Source organism: Rhamphochromis longiceps, linkage group LG3 (assembly GCF_057381845.1).
Source record: "Rhamphochromis longiceps isolate RC_006_pf linkage group LG3, R_longiceps_female_GT1.1, whole genome shotgun sequence".
Taxonomy (NCBI): domain Eukaryota; kingdom Metazoa; phylum Chordata; class Actinopteri; order Cichliformes; family Cichlidae; genus Rhamphochromis; species Rhamphochromis longiceps.
In genome coordinates, this window is record NC_140559.1 from 10136655 (window position 1) to 10160431 (window position 23777).

General features: G+C 40.7%; 1 protein-coding gene across 1 annotated transcript; it reads right to left on the minus strand.

Annotated features, from left to right (window-relative positions):
- Positions 1–580: 580 nt before the first annotated feature.
- Positions 581–2648, minus strand: LOC146672853 (uncharacterized). Its single transcript, XM_085401575.1, has 2 exons — positions 1894–2648; positions 581–1122 (listed from the first exon to the last, which is right to left on the minus strand). Exons 1-2 carry the CDS (start codon positions 2255–2257, stop codon positions 581–583), a joined length of 906 nt encoding a protein of 301 aa, XP_085257701.1. The 5' UTR covers positions 2258–2648.
- Positions 2649–23777: the final 21129 nt, after the last annotated feature.

Below are 23777 nucleotides of genomic sequence, written 5' to 3' on the forward strand. Positions count from 1 at the left end.
TATTTGTTACTCTTCCTGTAGTAAAAAAGTATTAGAATGTTAAAATTAGTCATTTATTTTGGCACTAACCAGAAACACACAGTAACAATGTGTGCAGCAGGAACAGAGCACTTCTATGTTTAGTGTACGGATTCCTACCAGGTGAAGCACTGAAAATGTTATTTAAATATGTATATGTATTTTCAACTGGTGTTGTTTTGTGGTCTCATTCCCCAAGCAATTTGTTGCCTTATTTTGTCCCCAACACTCACTGCTGCTTCTGCAAAATCAGAGTGCTAAGTGCTGTCTACTACAGGTAACTCCACTTTAAAAAACCTGAACATTCCCTTTAGCTTACTATTTTAATTGGGGGGAGAAACTAAGAAAGCACTTACTGACCAGATGAAAAAAAAGGCTGCACATGAAAAAGGCACAACAGGCTACACTGTTAAGAGAACTTAACCACCCAGTCTATTGAACATTCACATTCATTCCTTCATGTTACTGTTAACTACACTCGTGTTTCTATGAACTGTTAGGGTGGAAAACCTAAAACGTGTAGGGCAGAGTGCCTTGAGGACCAAGGTTGGGTAACACTGACCTACACCACATCCATCACCCACATAGAGCTTGCGAGAATGCTGTTAAATTCACTGCGAAAGTCTGGATAGCTGTGATAACCAAGGGGCAGCTTTAGTACACATCCACATGTGTGGGATTGTGGTCTGCGGAGGAAATCTGTAGTTTCTATGAACTCAATTAGTATGGCTTTATCCAACAGATTGGATCCTGTACAGAACCGCAGGAAAAGCTGAAGATAATTGAAATCAATTTCTCCAATGTACCTTTTCAGGTAACGAGAAACTGTTGACTGGGCAGCTGTCATCTCCTCTGGAAAGATTAGAAGCTCCTTCACTGTTTTTACAGTCGGTTTTTTTTCTGCTATGAAATGATGCAGTCCTTCTGGTGGGAGTAAACCAGCTACAGAACCCACAACGGGATGCCAGCACTTGATTACAAACATTGGGGCCTGAATAAGTACTTTGTGTCCTATCTGTGCCAAAACAGGGAGCAGTGTGTCCTTGGTAGGAACCTGCTTGCACTCATGTGCATCAAGTACTTCCAGCAATTCATCTGTATCCACTTCAGGAAGCACACAGCCCCACTCCCCCCCATCATCCTGACTGACACCCCCATCACCTCTGTGGACTCATTCCGCTTCCTGGGTACCACCATCACCCAGGACCTGAAGTGGGAGCCCACCATCACCTCCGTCATCAAGAAAGCCCAGCAGAGGATGTACTTCCTGAGGCAGCTGAAGAAATTCAACCTGCCAACACGGACGATGATGCAGTTCTACACTGCAATCATCGAGTCCATCCTCACCTCCTCCATCACCGTGTGGTACGCTGGAGCCACTATCAGGGACAAACAGAGACTGCAGCGTGTTGTGCGCTCTGCTGAGAAGGTGATTGGCTGCAGACTCCCATCTCTGCAGGACCTGTACACCTCCAGGACACTGGGGCGTGCAGCTCGGATCACAGCTGACCCTTCTCACCCTGGACACAGTCTGTTTGACCTGCTCCCCTCAGGCAGGAGGCTCCGGTCCATTCGCACCAGAACCTCTCGCCACAAGAACAGTTTCTTCCCCTCTGCTGTTGGACACATGAACAATAACCACATGACTGTCCCCGCCACTAACACATGACCCTACGCTGTGTCACTGCATCATTCCATGTTTGCACTGATCACCACCTGCACTCATGTATATATCTTTCTACGTAGCACTTTAATTCTTATTCTTACTTTTATTTTTTCATGTCTATTTAAGCGCAATTTATGACACTATGTTTGCACTGAAGCACCGCAGCAATTTCCTAATGTTGTAAACCTGCTCAACATTTGGCAATAAACCCCTTTCTGTTTCTGTTTCTGAATTGAAGTCATCCAAAGCCTTCAGGAGAACAGATCGCTCTTCTTGTGAGACGTACAAAAGAAAGGAATCTTTTAAACTACTGGTTGTTGAGCCGTACAATATCTCCTCCAGAAAGGGTATTGCAAGCTTCACTGGGAAGTAACCAGCTTGTTTCCACCCTACAACGAACACTCTAGCTATAGCCTGCCATTCTTCACACTGAAAGTCATGCCGGATGAATGGGACTTTCACCTCAACTCCCAATGTGCAGCTGTCATAGAAATCCATCCAAAATTCTGTCAGGCAGTCCCGCAAAACACCACTTCCTTCCCCCTGTTCAAGCTCTCCATTTGGTAACAACATTTTGATATTGACCTCAGATGAAATAATGTTTGAGTCCTTAAAGGCACTGATCAAATCAGTAAGACAATGACCTCTTCTAACAGTCAGTATTACGGGACAAGATCGTGGTTCAGGGGGTGCTTGGTCAGGAATATTGGCCTCTCCTGTCAGCCCCGGTGAGAGAGACAATGTGTGATGAGGTGGATCAGACTCTTTTTCTGTAAACAGTGTTTCAGGATTTAGTTCAACCACACTAATATCCACCCTGTTATCCCCACTAATAATAACAACTGCATCAGAATCTTCACTTTCACCTACATTTGGCAGACCATCCCATGGTAATGTGTCATTCAGTTCCAAATATCCACTTATGGAAGCTCCATCATTAATTACAAAGTTTGATGGTTCTGAATTTATGTTTTCCGCCAACAGATCATCAGCGGCCTGATTAGGTTCATTGCCAGTGAGATCTACCACAGAGGGCTGGGTTATTGCATGATTGGCCTCTACGTCTTGGGGCTGCTGTTGTGTTTTCTTTCTGGTACACAGATAAAGTCGCAGAATTTTGACTTTACTTTGCTTATACAACTCATCAACTGTACTGGAAGCATCCACATGCACCTGTGAGCTCTCAATATGAGTTGAATAGTGTGAAAGACTTTTGTTTTTTTTTTGAGGTGCCATTGGGGAAAAACAGATTTTCAGCCATAAGTTTGATATTTGACACGGTTTCATTTTTATCTACAGATAAATGCCTTGTTCCACCACCACTTACAGACTTCACCTGTTTGAACCCACCCTTCTCTTCATCAAAATCCATCCAGCCAACCTCAATTCGTCTAACTGTTCGTTTTGCATTTGTATTTTCTGCCCACTGAGACAATTTCTTTTTAGGAGGCATTCCCTCAGCTCCTGTCAGTCTTTGTCGTAGCCTTGAGAGTATAGATTCTTTCCTGGATGGTGACGTCCATGACAGTGTTGCTTGTTTGCAGAAGGCCACAGTGGAGACTCTATCGCCAACTTTGGGGATGTACTTTGCCAGGTCACTGTCTGTCATTAAGGGAATGACAGTTTCATCAATCTGAAAAATATAAATAACAAATTAATAAAATTTTCAATATTAAAAAAAACAATGAATACATACAACTGCATATTTTAGAGTTGTTTTTTGCTATCTACTTTTGATAACAGATACTTTTGGTAATGTGGTACACATTTGTCCAACATAAGATAAACAAAAATTACTTTTTAAATTACTCTTTAAACATATCACGTCATTAATTAATGTCACTGATTAAACATAAATATGAAATTCAATACATTTTTTTAGAATGTGCATAGTAAATTGTGGATTGCTGCTCTCCGTTCAAAAACAAACACACAGACACACACGCACGCACACAGCAACAGCTGCAGTGGCTTACATTCTCATCTTCAAGTTTCTTGATCACATCTTCTTCAACTTTACGCTCTGTTAAGAATTCTCGCAGCCGAGTATCCATAGCTGACCTCTAAACCACATGAAAATGAAATTAGTATTTTACACTCGGTTATAAATTTTATGTAGCAGATTTTTACATGATAGCCTACCTATAAAATCACTTTATCTATGGCAAATCAGAATTTGATAATGATTGTTTTATTACTTTGATATTATCTATGGCAGGGGTGCTCAATACGTCGATCGCGATCGACCAGTCGATCGCAAAGGTAGTATTGGTAGATCGCATGGCATTAAAAAAATAGATGCCAGCCTATCATCCATCCCGTCACTTGATTGATACAGGGAAGCCAGTCAGATGACAGCAGATTTTTTCTGACGCTTAGGTCGCTGCGCATGCGCAAACAGCGGCGCGAAGTGTAGTAAAACTGACAAGCTAGTCAGCGAGTTAACTCCAATTTTTAGCTCTCGGTTTTTTCTCTTAAACCTGGCCGTCAGCAGCTACTGTCCGGACTATGCATCCCTGGCTGATTCAATTCAGTGCAAGTCATCAGAGTAAACTCAGGTAATGACAAAAAATTTACATAGTTAATTGTGTTGTGAAATATTGGATATTGCGGTTATGCATGTATATACATTGTAGATATAAAGAATCCTCAATATATTTATAAATAAGTATATGTTTTGGATTTTTGTAGTGGGTAGATCATTTTGACTTGGTCATTTTATAAGTAGCTCACATGAGGAAAAAGTGTGAGCACCCCTGATCTATGGTAATGAGGAATGGAGCGATTGTCTACTTGGAGTTTAAGTAGTTCAGCATGAGCAATGACAACCTGCATCAATACAAAATCATTCCGATCACTGTATGCTTTATTAGTTCCCTTGGCAACATGATACCCGCAGTGAGCTACTGTAACTGCAAGGCTTCATCCGGTGATGCATTGAAAGCTACGGCTCATTTAGCATGTATTACCTTAACAAGTGTGACTCACATGATGCTACTTTCAAAGGAGATGTTCAGCAAAAAAAAATTTTAAGATGCTTTCCATCTAAAACTGTTATTATTGTCCAGACCAGATTAGTTGCACCAGCTAGTATGGTGATGTGGCCAGGGTAAAAGAGAGACACCTTCGTGACACAGAGAACTAAGGTTTTATGTTGAACATACCTCATTTATTAGTAGCCTTCAGCCTTGCTCTACTTTGAAAGTGTGCTGCGGGGCCGCCGCACGTCCTACAGTTAAAAATGAGTTTACGGCTACATATTAGCACAACAAAACAACGTGTACTAACAACATGAGGATACAACATTTGAAACGTCAGCAGATACCATTTAGAACATAATAACAATATAGGTCTGAATAAATAACTGCCGAATTGCGGGATAATATGAAATAAATATAAAATATAATACACTCACCTTAAGGACATCACCAACAGCAAGGACTCCGTACTATGGCTGACACAGGTTCTAGTGAATGTGCCCTGGGATGATATATGTGCGAATGTGTGTGTGAATGGGTGGGTGACTGGATATGTAAAGCGCTTTGGGGTCCTTAGGGACTAGTAAAGCGCTATATAAATACAGGCCATTTACCATTTTTACCATGATATATATATATATATATCATCATATGCCATATGCCATGATTAATCATGGCAGCACAAGAACAAGCTCTGAGTACAAGATCCATAGAGGCTGGGGTCTATCACACCAGGCAAGACCCCAGCAAGGCAAGGCATACATGGAACGCCATAACCAAGTGGCCGGCATAGTGTACAGGAACATCTGTGCCGAGTATAACCTGGAAGTCCCGAGGTCAAAATGGGAGATGCCCCCAAGGGTGGTGGAGAATGACCGAGCTAAGATCCTGTGGGACTTCCAGATACAGACGGACAAAATGGTGGTGGCTAACCAACCGGACATAGTGGTGGTAGACAAACAGAAGAAGACGGCCGTAGTGATCGATGTAGCGGTTCTGAATGACAGCAACATCAGGAAGAAGGAACACGAGAAGCTGGAGAAATACCAAGGGCTCAGAGAAGAGCTCGAGAGGATGTGGAGGGTGAAGGTAACGGTGGTCCCCGTGGTAATCGGAGCACTAGGTGCTAGTGATGGGTCATATTATAATTTATATTTAATTGTGTTGTGTTTTGCAGTGTTTTGTGTTGTTTTCACTTTAAATTTGTAAAAGGAAAAAGCTGAAAATTTAAATAGTTAAAAGTTGAAATGTGAATAGTTGATTTTTGTATTATATGATTTATTTATTACATTTTATGTGGAGTGAAAAAATAAAAGTATATTTACAGTGGCCCCTACAGACAAAGCACATACAAACTTCAAATCACGTAAAAACACGTACAAACTCCAAAACACGTACAAAAAACTCAGAAGCACATAAAAACTCAAAACACGTACAAAACACAACAGAAGTGCTCCAGGATGCTGGGCGCAGTGTTGAGCTTTTGTTACCTAGTGGCTACACAAGCCAGCAAGTACCAACGACCGGATTTGGTGTGTGGTAGTAACAGGTAAAAGAACATTTGTTTAAATTATTTGAATATATATGAGTGCCTGTGTATAAATACACAAACAATACACATATGCTTTCAATTGTGTAATTCAAGTGATCTAGTAGCTCTGCTTTGGAAGTTCAGTTCATGCTAGAAATGTGTTTTGGAGTTTGTACGTGTTTTGTCTCTAGGGGCCACCGCATATATTTATATATAAACATATACAAATAAAACCACTTTGTTTTACGTTAGTAATTCCTTTTGTGCATAATTTTATATTATTGTGAATAATAAATTAATTAAAGCAACAAAACAACCTGAAGAGCCGGTTCGGAGCCGAAAGAGCCGGCTCTTTTTAGTGAGCCGAACCGAAAGAGCCGGATCTCTAAAAAGAGCCGGAAATCCCATCACTACTAGGTGCGGTGACTTCCAAGCTAGGCGAGTGGCTCCAGCAGATCCCGGGAACAACATCGGAGATCTCTGTCCAGAAGAGCGCAGTCCTGGGAACAGCTAAGATACTGCGCAGAACCCTCAAGCTCCCAGGCCTCTGGTAGAGGACCCGAGCTTGAAGGATAAACCGCCCGCAGGGGCGTGCTGGGTGTTTTTTATATATATATATATATATATATATATATATATATATATAAAATATCATCAAGTGTTTCGTGGGCACAAATAAGTATTTCGTGGGCACAAATAAGTATTTCGTGGCCACAATTTATTTATTTTTTGTACCATGTCATCAGAGGGGCTCCGTAGTTATGAAACACATGTCAATCCTTTTAAAAGGCCATACATTACACTGCATTTACAAATGTTATATTTTTGATTGAATCATAAGTAGTGTAAACCTGCCTACCAGTGAACTGCAACTCCCTGTTCATTGTAGTGATGGGATTTCTGGCTCTTTTTAGAGAGCCGGCTCTTTCGGCTCCGAACCGGCTCTTCGGGTTGTTTTGTTGCTTTAATTAATTTAACAATAATATAAAATTATGCACAAAAGGAATTACTAATGTAAAAAAAAAGTGGTTTTATTTATATGTGTATATATATAAATATTTACGGTGGCCCCTAGAGACAAAGCACGTACAAACTCCAAAACACATTTCTAGCGTTAACTGAACTTCCAAAACAGAGCTACCTCGATCACATAAATTACACAATTGAAAGCATGTGTGTATTGTTTGTGTATTTATACACAAGCAATCATATATATTCAAATAATTTAAACAAAAGTTCATTTACCTGTTACTACCACACACCAAATCCAGTCGTTGGTACTTGCTGGCTTGTGTAGCCACTAGGTAACAAAGCTCAACACTGCCCCCTAGCATCCTGGAGCACTTCTGTTGTGTTTTGTATGTGTTTTGAGTTTTTACGTGTTTTGGAGTTTTTACGTGCTTTGTCTCTAGGGGCCACTGTAAATATACTTTTATTTATTCACTCCACATAAAATGTAATAAATAAATTATATAATACAAAAAACAATTAGTCACAGTTCAACTTTTAACTATTTACATTTTCAGCTTTTTTCCTTTTAAACAAATTTAAAGTGAAACAACACAAAACACTGCAAACCACAACACAATTAAATATAAATTAAAACATGAAAACAAAAAGAAGATGCACATTCTCTGTCATATGGACCTGCATGAATAAACTTTCTGAATCCTTTATCATCTGCAACTGAAAATAGTTGTGGATGATTACTATACCTTTCTAATGTGACGTTGTTGTCCCTGGCTGTCTTTCTCTCTCTCGCCCTCCGGCTCTGTTCCTGTGCTACCTACCCCTTGGAAGATCCTCAAAAACACATCCTTATGAGGTCCTAAGGCCAAAAATCGACCACAACATAAAAATTGCTATAAAATATTATATATTAATATTTTTTTCCACTTCAAATTGGTCAGTCTTTTAAAACCACTTCTCCCTGAAATATTCATATAAAGTTTTAATTATATTTCGGGGGTTTTAACCCTTTAAATCCCAGTTCCGTTACATGAGCGCACTGGTTTTTAAGCCGAAAAAACCAAAAAACTTAAATGTTTTCCATAAAATACATTTGAAGTAATATTTGATTGTTATTATAATTAGGCCTTTGGACATTCATTTTGATTCACCGTTATGTTTTTTTGCAGGAGCACGGTTTTTCACTCTTGCCCCACTAAATGCATATTACCTTGTTGCCTTCTAAAATAAGATAAAAAGGATTATGTAAATAAAAATACAAGATCAGTTTGAACCAAATAAACATTTATTTTCCAACAGCCAACAAGAACTTGTATATTGTTGGGAATGGGTAAATGTATGAGAGAGAAAGAGCGAGTCAGAGGGTGGCGTGTGTGGCTGGGGGGTAAAAGTCTTGCTCAGGTAGAGCAGTGGCTGCAGATAAACTTGCTGTGGGCTCGGCAGGTGAACCTTCCACATTTGCTGCAGCTGTTTCCAACTCGCCTCATGTAGTCACAGCAAAGCTCACAGCGCTTCCTGCCCTTGGGATGTGTCAATCCAGAGGGGCCTGCAGCAGCACCGTACTGCACAGCTGTGACTAATCCAGCAGCGGCTGATGAGCGGGGAAGGTGTTCTCTTTTGGTTATATGAGGCTTGATCATGCTTTCTCCCACCTCTTCTATGTACAGCCTCCTCCTGTGTGGCGTCTGCTGCAGCCAGGACCGATCTACTGACGTCCACAGCACGAAGGCGTTGTACAGGGAAACGTCTATCATGTTGTGAAAGACAGCCATTGGCCATCGATTGGTCCGTCTCCTGCACGAGTAGGTGCCGACAACCTAACAAAAAAACCCACAAAACACAAAACCTCTGTATATTTTACACAAGAATATATGAGCAAAAATGAATAAAGGTGTGCGTAACTGATGCGTAATGACACCCACCTTATCAAGGTTGTCGACACCTCCTTTGCACTGGTTATAGTCATCGATGATCACCGGCTTTCTTTTCTCTCCATCGCTGACCTCCAGCCTGCGATGCTTGGTGCTCAATAGAAGAACATTCCAGCCCCGTCGGGGAATGTAGGATACGAGGGTGTGCCTCACTGTAAAGGCAAAGGTGGACGAGTAGATCGCTCTCCCTTTTGTCTGGCGCAAAACAGGTGAGATTTCTGGTTCGTTCTGGCAAATTGTGCCGACTAGAGCTATTTGCCTCTTGAGGAGTTGCTCCGCCAGTGCAAATGACGTAAAAAAGTTATCGCAGGTGGCGACGTGTCCCTGGAGCCCCTCGGTCATCTGCAGGACGACCCTCATCCCCTGGTTTACTTCTGCTCGTTCACCCGCTGCTCTCCCCGTGCAGACTTGCAGCCGCCAGGCGTACGATGTCTTGGCGTCACAGGCTGCCCAAACCTTTATGCCATATTTGGCAGGCTTTTTTGGAATGTACTGTCAGAAGCTGCACCTTGCTTTGAACGGGACCAGCTGCTCATCCACAGTAAGGTCTCGGTCTGGGCTGAACAACATCATCAGGCGGTGTGTCCACATGTCCCATACCTCGTGAAAGGGAGCCAATTTGTCGGTATGGCGGCGGGGTCGGGAGAGCTTGTCGTCAAACCCGAGGGCCCTGGTGATGTGAGAAAATCTTTTCTGGGACATTGCAGCTCGGAAAATGCTCCTTCCCGTTTTCTCGCTCCAAAGGCTGGTGGTGGCTTTGTGTTTTGAGCGGTAAACGCCGGCCAAAATGAGCAGCCCCACATAAGCCAGCAATTCGTCGTTATCCAAATCTCGCCAGTCTGAGATTGTGCGTCTGCCATGGAGGTTGGTCATTTCAACGATATGGTGCATGATCTCATCAGTCAGGAACAACCTGAAGTTGGAGAGTGGGTCAGAAATTCGGGCGACGGCGTAGTGGGTAGGTCCTGCTATATGCCCTATTGCTGCTGGGACGTAGCACAGCGTCGCGGTACTTGAGGGGGACCATATCTTGCCGTTTTTGGAGGTCCACTCCGGTGCTTCGCCGTGCATCTCCTCCTCGCTCTCATCTCCAGAAGACAAATCAGAAGAAGACTCCAGAGAGGAAAGGCTTCTGATTTTAGACACAAACATACATTTTTCTAAAGTTAGAAAAAGACCTTTATTTTTATATATATATATATATATATATATATATATATATATATATATATATATATATAAAATAAAGGTCACCTTCTTCAAACAAAAGTGGTATCAAACGTTTGTGCTGGTTTGTACTGCAAAAATTTTCGTTTGTGCTGCTATCATTTTAAATATATTAATAAAAATTTCTAGAGGTCATCAGAGGTCAACCAGCCCCTCCACATTAATTAAATCAAACAAAACTGGTGTCAATCAACTGTGCTACATTTGTGCTGCTAAAATTATAGTTTGTGCTGCTTCTGTTTTAAAGATATTGTCTCATTCCTCCATCTGCATGTGAAGTGTTCTCCTTTGGATTTTCTTTTATGGTTTTCATTTTCTTACGAACTTTTTGCAGAAGTCCTAGTTTTCTTTTTGACAGTGGTTGCTTGCTTTTGCAGAAATTGAAATTGGCCTCTGTGGCAGCTCCACCATAGCCACCACCAAACAACTTAATGCCCGGTATGCCCGATGGCCAGTCCAGCTATGGTCACCTCCCTTGAGTAGGGTGCCTGGATGTCTTCAACTCTACAGAAGGCCCTCTGTGAAGGTGCACTAACACACGAGGGCCACTTGTGATAACATTCATCCATACAACTAAGTAAGGAAGTGATATTACTAACGTGATATGGTTAAAATATGTGTGCCAGTACAATATATACATGTGCAAAGCCCTGCATACATGTATCATGGGGAAGGAGGAGGAAGTTATTATGTCTATTAATGGAGAATTGATTTAGTTACTGAATTTTGCTTCTTGGGTGTAATAGTAGACGAAATTTGACGTTGAAATCACATATTGAGTATATTAGAAAGAAATGTAAGAGGTTTATTAGACTACAAGTCAATGTGCATCTTATACTTTTCATTGTTTTTCTCATACTTTAGTTTTTAATGTGTGGAAGTTTGGGGGAATACATATGTGAATACCATAAACCCTCTAAACTTATTACAGAAGAAAGTGATACGAACGATTCATAACGTCAAATATAGAGAACATACAAATAAATTGTTTATAAAATCAAAACTATTAAAATTAGGATATTTAGTGAAACTATGGACACTATTAATTATGTTTCAGGCTAAAAATAATATTTTGCCTTTCAAGTTACAAAGTTTATTTTCAATGTGTTCGGGGGGAGAAGACAGCAGAAGGAAATTTTATTTTAAGCATCAGCTAGCTAGGACTGCACACAGATCAATCCAACGGTTAGAGGTATACGACTGTGGAAATCTCGTCATTATAATCTAAAGAATTGTACAAATTTACATTGTTTTAAAAAGTGTCACATGTCTAAAACCAAACTCACTATGAAGACTATGAACGAAATTGGAGTTAATTGAAGGATTTTTTCCTCTCTCCTGCTTTCTTTCGCCTTATTCTATTTCCTTATCTTTTCTCCTTGTTATGATGTGAAGTGGTATATTCTGATTGTAGATTTATTGTTTGGTCTGCGTTAGGACCTGGAGATAAGTGTTAGTTTGTTCCTTGGTGTATGGTGCCCACTTGTAATATAAGTTGGATCGCAGACAGGGGGCAGGGTTTAATAAGAGCATTTTCTTCTTCCTTTTCACGCATGGTTGCAGTGTTATACCGAGAGAAAGCATGGTTTGTGTGTATGAAAGAGCAAAACTGTTGAAACTGTTAAACCAAGTGTGAAATAAATGACATGAAATTTACCTTTGATTGTGACGGCTTATTCCTGGAATAAGCAGCTTGCTCTGCCACAACCACGAACAGTAAACATGCAATGAGCAATGCCAACATTTTCCACACCCCAGTCTCCTCTTGCTCTGCATGATGACATAGAACACAAACAAGTACAGAAAATTAACTAAAAATATAGCATGTGTCAAGTTTTTATAACCACTTAAAGCAAACTGTTCAACAGAGCTCATAAAGAAGCCTGATGCAGTTGATGCCTTGTTATTATTTCCAGCACCGAGGTGCATCATCTGGAACATAATTTATGAAGAAATCATTTAGTTTTGGACAAACAGACACAATACATAACAGAAAAATGACACCTAACAGTGATGTCATCTCTTAAAGTGAAATGAAGACACAGCTGAACACTAGTGAACATAAATTTCTTGTTGAAGGAGTGGAAGAAGAACACAGCCCTTTCTCTCTGGTAGTTCATTAATTTAGAGAAAACAATTGTAATGGAGTACTGTTTTACTTCAACAATAATGTTTTATGTGGTGAAAAAAGGCTGTTTAGCTTTCAGGAAGAGCCATCTATTCCAGCAAATACAACAACTGCATATTTGAAAAAAAAAAATCTAATTTACAGCAAAATATAAAACAGACACACAAAACGTCCAAGTATAACTTTTGTCCACAAGTCTGAATTTATCCTTTTTTTGTTTGCATTCTTTCAAAGAACTGCCTCCTTATTAATGGTCCCTGGAACAGAAACACACTTGCTGTGTGCTAGTGACACACTAATCTATGCATACGTACATAAACACAACAAGAAGGTAAACATGTTTATTCATTTCCATAAAAAGTGCATCGATTTAATAAGAATTTAGTGAAATTTTGTTAAAGTAAAAATACTTTTGAAAATATGTGAAAAGTTTTTGTCCAGATTGGAGCAGAATACGCTGATTTTAAATTCGGTTAGTTACAGATGGCTTGGCACAACACCCTGTTAACATTGACACATAGGTTACCATAGTGTTTCAAAGAGTAAAATAAGCACAGATTTACAAAAAACAACACTGCCATAACGACGTTACTACTGACCCTACATTTGTCTTGCCTTTGGCTTCACCTGCACAAGTGCCGAGGTAGGTCTCCCTGCAGGATCGGTTTTCCCTCCGTCGGTAGCAGCAACATTTTTCTTGTAAAACAAAGGCGGGCCTACCAAAAACAGTTTGGAACCACTGGGTTAACTGCAGGTGTATAAGTCATGTAGATTCCTGCACTGACACACTGGTTTATTTGGCTTCATGAACAAACATGATCAGATTATAAAACTCATATGGAGTCATGACATAAAAATGGTTTTACATGCATCTAATCTGAGAAAAGATTGAATCGGTTAAATCTGGACTTACAGTCTCTGGATGTTTGGTCCAGTTTCACAGGAAGAACAAGAGAAAACATTTCAGTGATTCTTCAGACGAATCAGGAGCTCTACAGAGAAATCTCTGCTCCAACCATCAGCTAAACATCTCCACCTCTGACAGAAGTTCAACACACGTGCAGAAATAAGTGGCTGAAGAGACATACTGACCGAAATCCTCTCAGAGACTCCAGCGGTTCATCTGTTGGACAAACAGCTGAGATAAATCTGTGTAAACTCACCATCATAGCAGAAGAAAGGCTTTCTGTGGTCACATCCAGCAGAGCTCCATCTTCCTGATCTCTCTAACAGAGTCGTAGCACATGTCCTGTTGTTTAGTCCATCACTGCATGAGTCCATGTCCCAGTATCTGAAAGAGAAGTTACTCCCATCTGACCACAGGCCGATCCACGAGGCTGTAGACTTCTGCAGCTTCTCTTCACTGTATATCTGATGGAGTCCACTGGCCAGGTCGGTGTGATGCTGTCTGCAGTAGCTCTGAGTCCAGGTCACAGACGTCAAAGGTTTTATTGTCGTTCATCGTCGAGTTAACAGAGAAACACAAAAACATCTTTATCAGCTAACTCGTCTCATTCTTCAAACTGTCTCTTTCAGGAGTCTATGATATAACACAGGTTATAAAATTAATTATAACATCATTAAAGATTGTATTATCTTATTACTGTCCACATATTCTCACCGTGGTAGCAGATGACCTGAAACGTGGCAGTACGTGTATGATCTTCCCACCCGTCTCCTGTCCTTAGCATAACTGATAACTTTGTGTGAAATGTAGCCGTCTGTGTGCTCCAACACAAAGTTATGGTTCTTGTTTTACTGTTCCTGGAATTCATGCTTTAAATTAGGTCTGTCAGCGTTAACGTGTTAATGCAGACTCGTTCAAGCTGCGGTTCAAATTTTTAACACACTCAACCCATCTGGAGCGCAGACTGGACCAACGTTGGACCAACGTTGGACAAACTGCGTCGACAGAGACATTTCAGGCATGTTGAGTCAGTCTGTGCTCCAGATGCATTAATTGATAATCGCGTTAGCCGCTATGACCGCGTAACACACATTACAATGTTAGCACTGAGTAACCCCTTACACGGCTGATCCACAGTAACACTGACAGCACTCTTTACAAATCTCTGTATAGGGATTTGAAGTGATTACAACATGATCCTGTGCAGATGTGACCCAGCACCTGCTTTTCCCTGTGTGGATGTCTGTGTGGCACTGAATTTAAATCAATCACACATTCATTTATGACAACAAGATGAAGCCTGTTAGCACCTCATGCTGTGAAGAAGCCAAAGAAACTTAGAAAGACATTCTGAACAGCAGATCCAGAGTTTTATGACATCTTCAATAAATGTGGACAAACAGAAGTTAGCTTGGCATATGTAAGGTCTTGTGAAAGGGGAAACACAGACGGTCTTTATCTTACAGTGTGACTGAAGAGCATCTACATTTAATGTCTCTCTCATGTTCTCACCTTTCCAGCTTGTTGTCGTTGTAGCAGCTGTTCTCTTACTCGCCTGCCTCCCTCCTGCTTCTTGGTGTGTCTGTGTGTACATGTTTACGTATCTCTGTGGGGACCAGAAACTGGAATTTTACTATGTTTCTGGGGATCAACTCCAGGGTTCCTGGGTGACCCAGTGTTTTCAGTTTGTTCATGTTCTGTGTGCTTCCTTCTAATGACTCTTTAGTGTGGACTCTCTGACATTACCACACATCACACACAGACACTTTTTAAAAACTATCTCCTGGACAGGCTGTTCAGGCCAAAGCGCCGACTCCTGGAGCAGTTTCATTTTTTTAAAAGGATCTGGTGAACCTGCATGTGTCCTTCGGTGTGCAGTGCTGGGTGTTGGCAGTCACTTTGGGTCACAGCTTCCACTTCCATGAAAGAGAGCAGTTGTCAGTGCCTTCTACTCATACTTGGTACATGTGACAAAAATGGCATCTGCTGTAATAAATTGGCTGTGTGCAGGAAAAGGACCTAAATGCAGACTCGTATGTGGAGACAGGAGTTACACTCAAAACCACCTTTATTTGCTGACTGACCAAACCTGTGAAATCAGAGCAAAAGGGGAAACCCAGGGAGAGGTACAAAACCATGAGGGAGGACCCAACAAAGGACTGAGGGAGACGCTGGCTGAATACACATGCTATGTCCAAATTCAGGGTTGCATGCTTCGAAGGCCACGTTTGTGGGCAATTATGTCACAGCGACACGACGAAGACCGTCCTAATTCAAAGAGTCCTCCCAATGTGGTGACAGATGTGTCCTTTCCCAGATTTGAAGGATGGGTCTGGTGTATTCTTTGTGGCCCAACATATCCCACGATTGATTGCGGGTTACACAGGACAGTAGTTTTGCGTAAATTTAGAACAAGAAGAATAATTTTTCGCAGGTACAAGAATACATCAGTTGACACATCATATTCATATGAGTGCGGTCCTATTAACCCTCATGCTGCACAGCAGCGCTCCCCAACCTTTGTTGCGCCACAGACCGGTTTATGTCAGACGGAGCGTTTAAGGTAAAGCGGATAAATACAACCACATAAAATGACCAAGACAAAAACTGTGGTATTTTGTAAATATAAGACTACACACCATCAGAGCGGGAGTCACGAGTTCGATTCCCACCCGGTATCCAGTAAGGGTCCTGGCTGGAACCTATCATGGGTGACCGTGGCTCAGGGGGTTGGGAGGTGCATCTGTAACTGGAAGGTCGCTGGTTCAATCCCCGGCCTCTCTGTCCTGGTCGTTGTGTCCTTTACCCTACTGGTGTTGGCCAGAGGGGCCGATGGTGCGATATGGCAGCCTCGCTTCTGTCGGTCAGGGCAGGTGTGGCTACAACTGCAGCTGCCTCCACCAGCGTGTGAGAGTGAGAGTGAGTGAATGACTTGTAAAGCGCTGTATAAATGCAATTATCATGTTCTTTTCTGAATTCTTTTGCCGACAGAGAAAGACTGGACTCAGTGTGGTCAAAGCTCAAAAATCATCTTTATTGTACATTTCCAGAAACAGAGAACTGTAGACACGAGCACCCACAGTTCTGAAAACATTGCAAGTATATGTAGTTCTGCCCTACGTCACACACAGACACACGTAGTTTAATCAAAACATCTCTGCTTAGTTTCACTTTCTGTCTGCAGCTTCCTGTTCTCTGGACAGAGCGTGCAGTTTCCTGTCAGCCTCTGACCAAAGTCGGCCCTTTCTTAGACTGGAAGCAAACTATATTTAAAGAAAGTAACAATCAGCACTAAATAAGCTCTAACAATATATTAATTTCGTGATAACCCCCCATGTTAAAACCACACCAGGAAACCAAGAATTTCATGTTGTACTCTGTATAATTGTGTATGTGACAAATAAAGTTTGTTTGAGAGTAACGTCCTCCTCTCTGCCACTTAATGCTCTCTGGTCACTATGGTAACGTGTAAATATTTCTTCCAAAATAAGACACACAGCTACAACACGGGGAAGACCCAGGGAAACCGAGTTAACGATACAAACCCTGAAAACCATAAATTTCACAGCGGAGCCTCAACTCTCGCGGCGCAGTACCAAACGACCCACGGACCGCTGCTGTACAGAACCTGTGATGTCCAGACGGCATTCCTCTGCTGTGAAAACCTTTGGGTTTAGGGATTAACATAGTTGCCATGGTTTCCTTTCTCCTCTTATGTGTTGTGTGTGATCAGGACAATCCTGGAGAAGATGGGCCTGCAGGGGAAAGTCACCCGCTTGCAGGCCAGAAGACACGAGATAACTTTAAAGACAAAGTACGTCTGTGTGTTATCAACAAGATAATTCTTAAGAACACAAGTTAATAAATGTGCAACTACTAAGAGTTGTTGTGGTGTTTTTATTTGCCTGCTGTCATCTTTGATTTCCTCTGCCTTTAGGATTGCAAGTATCCAGGCTCAGGAGAGGGGTCAGTGGGAAGCCCACTGCTGTGCTTGGCCCTGCACTCAGAAAAATAAAGGTGCCAACTGGAACCAAAAGTGGTTCTTTAGACTGATGCCATAGAAGAACCTTTTTTGGTGCCACAAAGAACCTTTCAAACAATGGTTCTTTGAAGAACCATTTCTTTCAGTGGTTCATTGAAGAACCATTAACCCTTTACAGCCGATCGGAGCGGGCACGCTCTGTTTTGCGTAACTATTTTTAAATCCTGGTAGCTCTGCAACCAAGTAAGCTAGCGCAATAATTTTTTTTGCATATGAAACTGGAGGAGTTGTACTTACATCTTATGCCATCAGCTTGTCCTCGGTCACAGTTTCCTTCCACATATAGCTTTGCAAAAACTGCATAAAAATCACTTGCAGCAACAAAAACATGATATTCCAGAAACACGCTTCGCCGATCCGATCAGCTGTTTGTAACACTTCCTACGTCCATCAGCGCGAACTATCACATGACCGCATGACCTGCCCGAAACCGGAAGTGACGTCATTTTGCGGAAATGTAGTTTTTTACGATCGGGGCCTTATGAGCTTGTGTTTTACTTGTTATGTGTTTTAAAAAGTTATGTTTGACTTTATGACTTTCTGTGTCGTTTCTGGGATGCTGAGGACTCATATTGCTCTGCTGGAAATAGTTTATTTTGATGCATATGCTGTTATTTTGCAAATTTGCACTATAATATTTATTTTCGTTTTTCCTGCAGTATATAAAAATTGGTGTATTTCAAAAATAAAACTATGAAGACACTTAAAATAAATTTCCTGTGGTGGGAAACTAGTTTGTGCAACTTTTTTGTATTTACAGTTTTGAGGGATAAGCCTCTTAAATTTCTCTAACTAGAAATATATGTTAAAAAAACAAAAATGATTTTCAATTTTTTTGTAGTTTATTGCACTTTTTTGCAATTTATGTAATTACTATGCACCTAATGCAGACATATTATTAAAGTTTGGGCTATAATGGTTGTATTGATGTATAGCAACTTGAAATGCTCCCAAAAATGGCTCCACAGCATGTAAAAATATAATATAAGCTCTGGCGAACTTGGTTCTATGGTAGGTCTTAAAGGGTTAAAGGTGCCCCAAAGAACCATCAAGAAATGGTTCTTTGGGGCACCTTTAATGGTTTTTCAAAGAACCTTTTTAAAAATGGTTCTTTAAAAAACCATTTTAAATCTTTCAAAATAAAATGCATCATAAATTGAATTTGAGTAGGGTAAAATAAATACGAGCAGAGCATAGACATATATTAATGGTTTGTCATTTTGTAGTTACCAAAAGACAAAAAGGCATTTTAGCCCTCAGCACAACATCACTACTAATACATGTCACATATTAGTGTTTTAAACAGTAATAATTAAATATATTTGCTATACTATAAATAAATATATATAAATACTATAGCTACAGATAACACAACAAATAATACATGTATTGTTTAATTAATAAAACATCAGAAAGTGATAAAACACATTAGAAATAGCTTCATAACAGACCAATAAATCAACACATTTTCATCAGCAGATGCTTGCATGTTCAATAAAAATATTTCAACAACAAGTTTATGATTAAAATGATCAATGAACTTCAGCCTTACGCTATGTAATGTACGTTTCATGTTGTACTCATGGTCCTTTGTTAGTCCAGTTTAGGATAATGTCTCTGACGTATGTATCATATCAAATATATGTCATATCAAAACAAGCCCACACCTGCAGTTGTTTCAGTTTTTGCACTGGTGTTTCCTTTCAGCTGGTCAACCTCACTCAGGCGGACATCCATATCAGCCAACCAAACGACAAGTTCCTCCCTTTGTGCTTCAAATCCCTCCCACTCTGAGACAAGGAGCTGAAAGAGAGAGAAAAGAGTCAATTATAAAGAAGAGAGAAAAGTGAAACCCTCCTCAGAAGGTCTGACTCGCATACCTGCAGTTGACCTGTGATGGACTCCAGTTTAGCGTTCACGTCATCCCTCGTCGATGCAAACAGCCGAGTCTGCAGGGTGCCCTGGAAGAAATGAGTTAATGTTCGACTCCTCCTGGTCAGGCTCTCCAGCTGGATGAGCCGAGGTCTCACCGCTGCCTCTGAACACAGAAACACAAACTGCATCTGAAGCAGGAGGTGCAGATTTTTTTTTGCTATTCTTTTCTAAATCCAGGCTAGATCACGTGGAGGTATTTGGAAAACTTTTTTGGCCAGTGGACGACTGTTGTCTTGCAGAAAGTCAAATCAAACATATGCGATACACAATCAATTCATAAGAACACATTATAAAAAATAAGTCCAGTTCTTGCCTGATTTCAAGTGAAATCTGCATCAAAACAGGGTGACAGAAGTAAAACGAGTGCACAAAGCCTCACTTTGTTCAAGCCTGCTATTACAGTTCTCCTCTATGCAGACGACTTTCCTGTTTTCAAGGCACAACTTGGGTCTGCTGTACGAATCTTATGGATACACACTAAATGAAACAATAGTGTGCATGACTCCAGATTCTGATCCCTCATCCTAATATGGTCCCAACATAGCAACAGCAAGAAAGCAAATGTTGAGGCTTCAAAATACAAAGTCCATAAACCAATGGCTGACATGGGTTTTATCATAAGGGTGATAAATATACAGATTTCAGTCTGTCTTAGAGATTTGATGTTCATTTACCTGCAGATGCACTATACGTACCTGCTCCATGGTTTTTCACAACATTTTGCACATCACTATTAAATACAGGAAGTAGGTGAACTAAAACAAGTCATCTTTCTTTGTGAGAGGACCATATTAATGAAACAAACCTCAATGACATCATAGGGATCCTAAAGATGCTCCTGCTGCTTCTCTTCCTCCTCATCCTAAGCTTCCTTCTCCTTGTCCTCGCCTTCCATCCAATTGTAACTCAACCTAATTGTGTTTCTCCCCCTCCTCTTCCTCATTTTGTTGGAGCTGTGAACACAATTAATGTGAATCTGGATTAATTTGTGCAAACAAGAAAAATCTACAGCTTTTTGGTCAGAGGTGGTCTTGTGATTTAAGCCGGGTAGAGTGGATTTATGTGTTGATGCTACCTGCTTCAGCTCTGGCTGCTGAGTGATATTTACACCCTGGCTGGATTACAAACTTTAACCATGTGCTGAACTTTGGCCCGGCGTTGATACCTCTTGTTAGTATAACGACCTCTTCTTAGCTTGTATGTATGATGTATGATGGTGGATAAATGAAATATACAAAGAAAATTAACTATATTACAAAAGAACATCTACCTTGGAAACATCAAATGACCGGAGCATAACTTGTCAACTAGTCCGAAACTAAGTTATGCAGGAACAGTCAAAGACACACCTTCTCATGTCACATTTCTATTCATTTCTATATAATTCGATTAGACAATAAAGAGTCATCTAATCGAATTATTCATTCAAAACTCTTATGCATAGCTGCATTTTATACAGCTCATACAGAATTCAAAGTACAGGTTCATGTGAGTATTTAATGTACGGCTCAGATCTACAGACTTTCTAGAGCAGACACAGAGCTCACGTCACAACAGGCTTCAGGCGCCATTTTAGTGACTTTAACAATATATTAATTTTAATTTCGGTCTAGCTGACATTAGGTTATGTACGCAGCACGCAATTGAACCACATATTTTAGAAGCCAAAGGTTCAAATTAGCTGGGAGCAGCTTCACTTAATTATAACAGTGGTTTTGTTAGGAAAACAGTTGGATACTAAATTGCGCTGACCTCAACGGCTAACGTATCTAGCTAATCGCTACTGTTAGCACATTAACAGCAAGCTACAATGACGAGTAACAAAAACAAAACAGTAATAAGGTTTTAATGAAAATGTTTTACCTCTTCCAACAGTCCCAGAATCCACAGCTTCAAAGTCCAGCAGGTACTGAAGACTGTTATCCGTTTCGCTGTCACCGTCCGTGAGGTTTTTTTTCCCGAAGGTCAAGGCCCGCCGCTCGCACAGTCTGCGCATGCGCATCCCAACGACTGACCCCCTCCGTCCGCTCCCGGGAGGTTATAGTATGACGTGTTCTGACGTCACTCTCTCTCTCCCTGTCATTTATTTGGCTCGAAACACATATTAACAAATTGATCAGTGATGAACAACTACTCAGATCATTTACCTAAGCAGTGCGCTTTGTCAAAACGAAGTCTGTGTCCATTACACTGACATTCTGTTCTGCAGTTGTTATTTACTTGTATTTTATAATTTGACTTTACATACTGCTGGGTGGTTTGTAAAGTTTACAATAACTAGTATTATCATTATGCTATATTTTCAAAAATATATAATAATCTCAAAAGTAATGCCTTGGAGTAGAAAATAGTAATGCTTTATTAAAATTTAAAACTAAAGTACAGTATTTGAATGTGTGTATTGTGTCTACTGTTTGCAAATATTTCTAACTTTTATTTGAATATTCAGTTTCCTACCATCTTCTCTTAAAGGGTAATTGCCAGGTATCCCGCCCTCCCCCTTCGCACACACATGCACACAAAGAAAACACACAGTATAATTCACAGCCTCGTTATAGTGAATAAATATTTATGCCATTTACACCATCAAACTTAGATTTGATAAAGAACCTTTTGTTCTTTAAAGAACCATTTGTAATAGCTGAAGAACCATCCACAAAATAAAAAGGTTCTTTGACGTATGATGGTTCTTTAAAGAACCATGAAGACTTCTGAAGAACCATTTAAGAACCATAATTTTTCTGAGTGTGGTTTGAGGTGAGAGGACAGAGGCCTGTCCTAATGTCCTCTCTCCCTGAGGACACTCCAGGGCCAAGTGCAGCAGTGGGCGACCAAAACGACAGCGATGAGGAAGAGTGAGCCCCCCACAGCATGAGGCAGCAAAGAGAGGCTGAGGAGAGGAGAGCAGGGGGAGGATGGACACACTGTTTTCACTGCTAGAAAGATTAGTTCCCAAAGTTGTTTGGCAGCAGCATTGCTTTATTAGTTTAGTAACAAACAAAACACCAAAGCCAGAGAGTCCTGTGTACGCTCATCGTATCTGTCAGTCCACTTTAATAATGTTATAAATCTATAGTTTAATGTGTGCTTCTTTTTCCATTTAAAAAGTGTTTCTCTGTGTGGACTAGCTCTGCTGCCTCCTCTAGAAGTGGGTGTTCTTGAGTAGCAGGTAACCTGCTGCTCTCCTCGTCACAGTTTGTGTTTTGCTTCCAAAACAGCTCCATGAGAGCAAAGCTGTGGGAGCTCTGGTGGACCTGCTGAGGGTGTCCTTCAGTGTGCAGTGCTGGGTGCTGGCAGTGGGTTTGGGTCACAGTGTTGAACTCCCATGAAAGACAGCAGTGGTCAGTGCCTTCTACTCGTACTATGTGACAAAAATGGCATCTGCATCACTATTTGATGACATTACAACAAAATAAATATGAGCTCTGGCTTGTTGAGCACCTTCCTGCTTTGAGTCAGACATTCTAGCCCAGGGGTGGGCAATCTCAGTCCACGAGGGCCGGTGTCCCTGCAGGTTTTAGATGTGTCCAACACAGCTGGTTTAAATGGCTAAATTAGCTCCTCCACATGTCCTGAAGTTCTCCAGAGGCCTGGTAACGAACTGATCATGTGATTCAGCTGTGTTGACCCAAGGTGAGGACAGCGGCCCTCGTGGACTGAGAGTGCCCACCCCTGTTCTAGCCCTTCTAGCACGCTCTTACCCAAAACGGTCCTTTTGCTCAGTTTCTGATTCTCAATATATCATTTTAAAGACAAGTTGCATGAAACTTGGCCAGGATGTGTTTTTAGGATGATTTTAAAAATTCAACGAGCCCCTCTACACAGCAAATCCAGCATGTCCAAATTAACACTGTCGGATTTGACTTCAACACTATTAAAGTGTCTATATGGGTCCACACCAGAGAGTGTTAATTTAACTCTTTTTGGAGAGTTGGTACGTTAACTCTGATTTAGTGTTAAACACCAAATCTGTCTGGAGTTGATAATTTAACACTTGGTGTTAAGAGTTTATATATTAACTCTCAAAGAGTATTTTAGTTTAACTACGTAAGAGTTATCTTCTAATTCATTCTAAAAAGCGGGAATTTTACTGTTCTGAACTTCTAGAAGTTTATTTTGGAAATAAACATTTACTAAAAAGATGCAATGGTTTTTGAAAAACATTTATTCTGAACTGTGCACCACAATTTCAAAACATTTTCTGAAAGATGTAACAGTATACATGTTCTCACTTTCATTAGAATTTTGTTTATCAAAAGGTCTGACATGGTAAATGCAAATAACAGCATCTCAACACTTATTTCTTCAATACAATATGCATGTCCTTCATTCATCCCTTTGTGGAACTTCAACGCACTTCTGCTCTCCCCCATATTCCATCTTCACAAGCATATCCTGTGCGGAGATCGAATAAAAATTAGTTGACACTAATTAATGGCACAAAT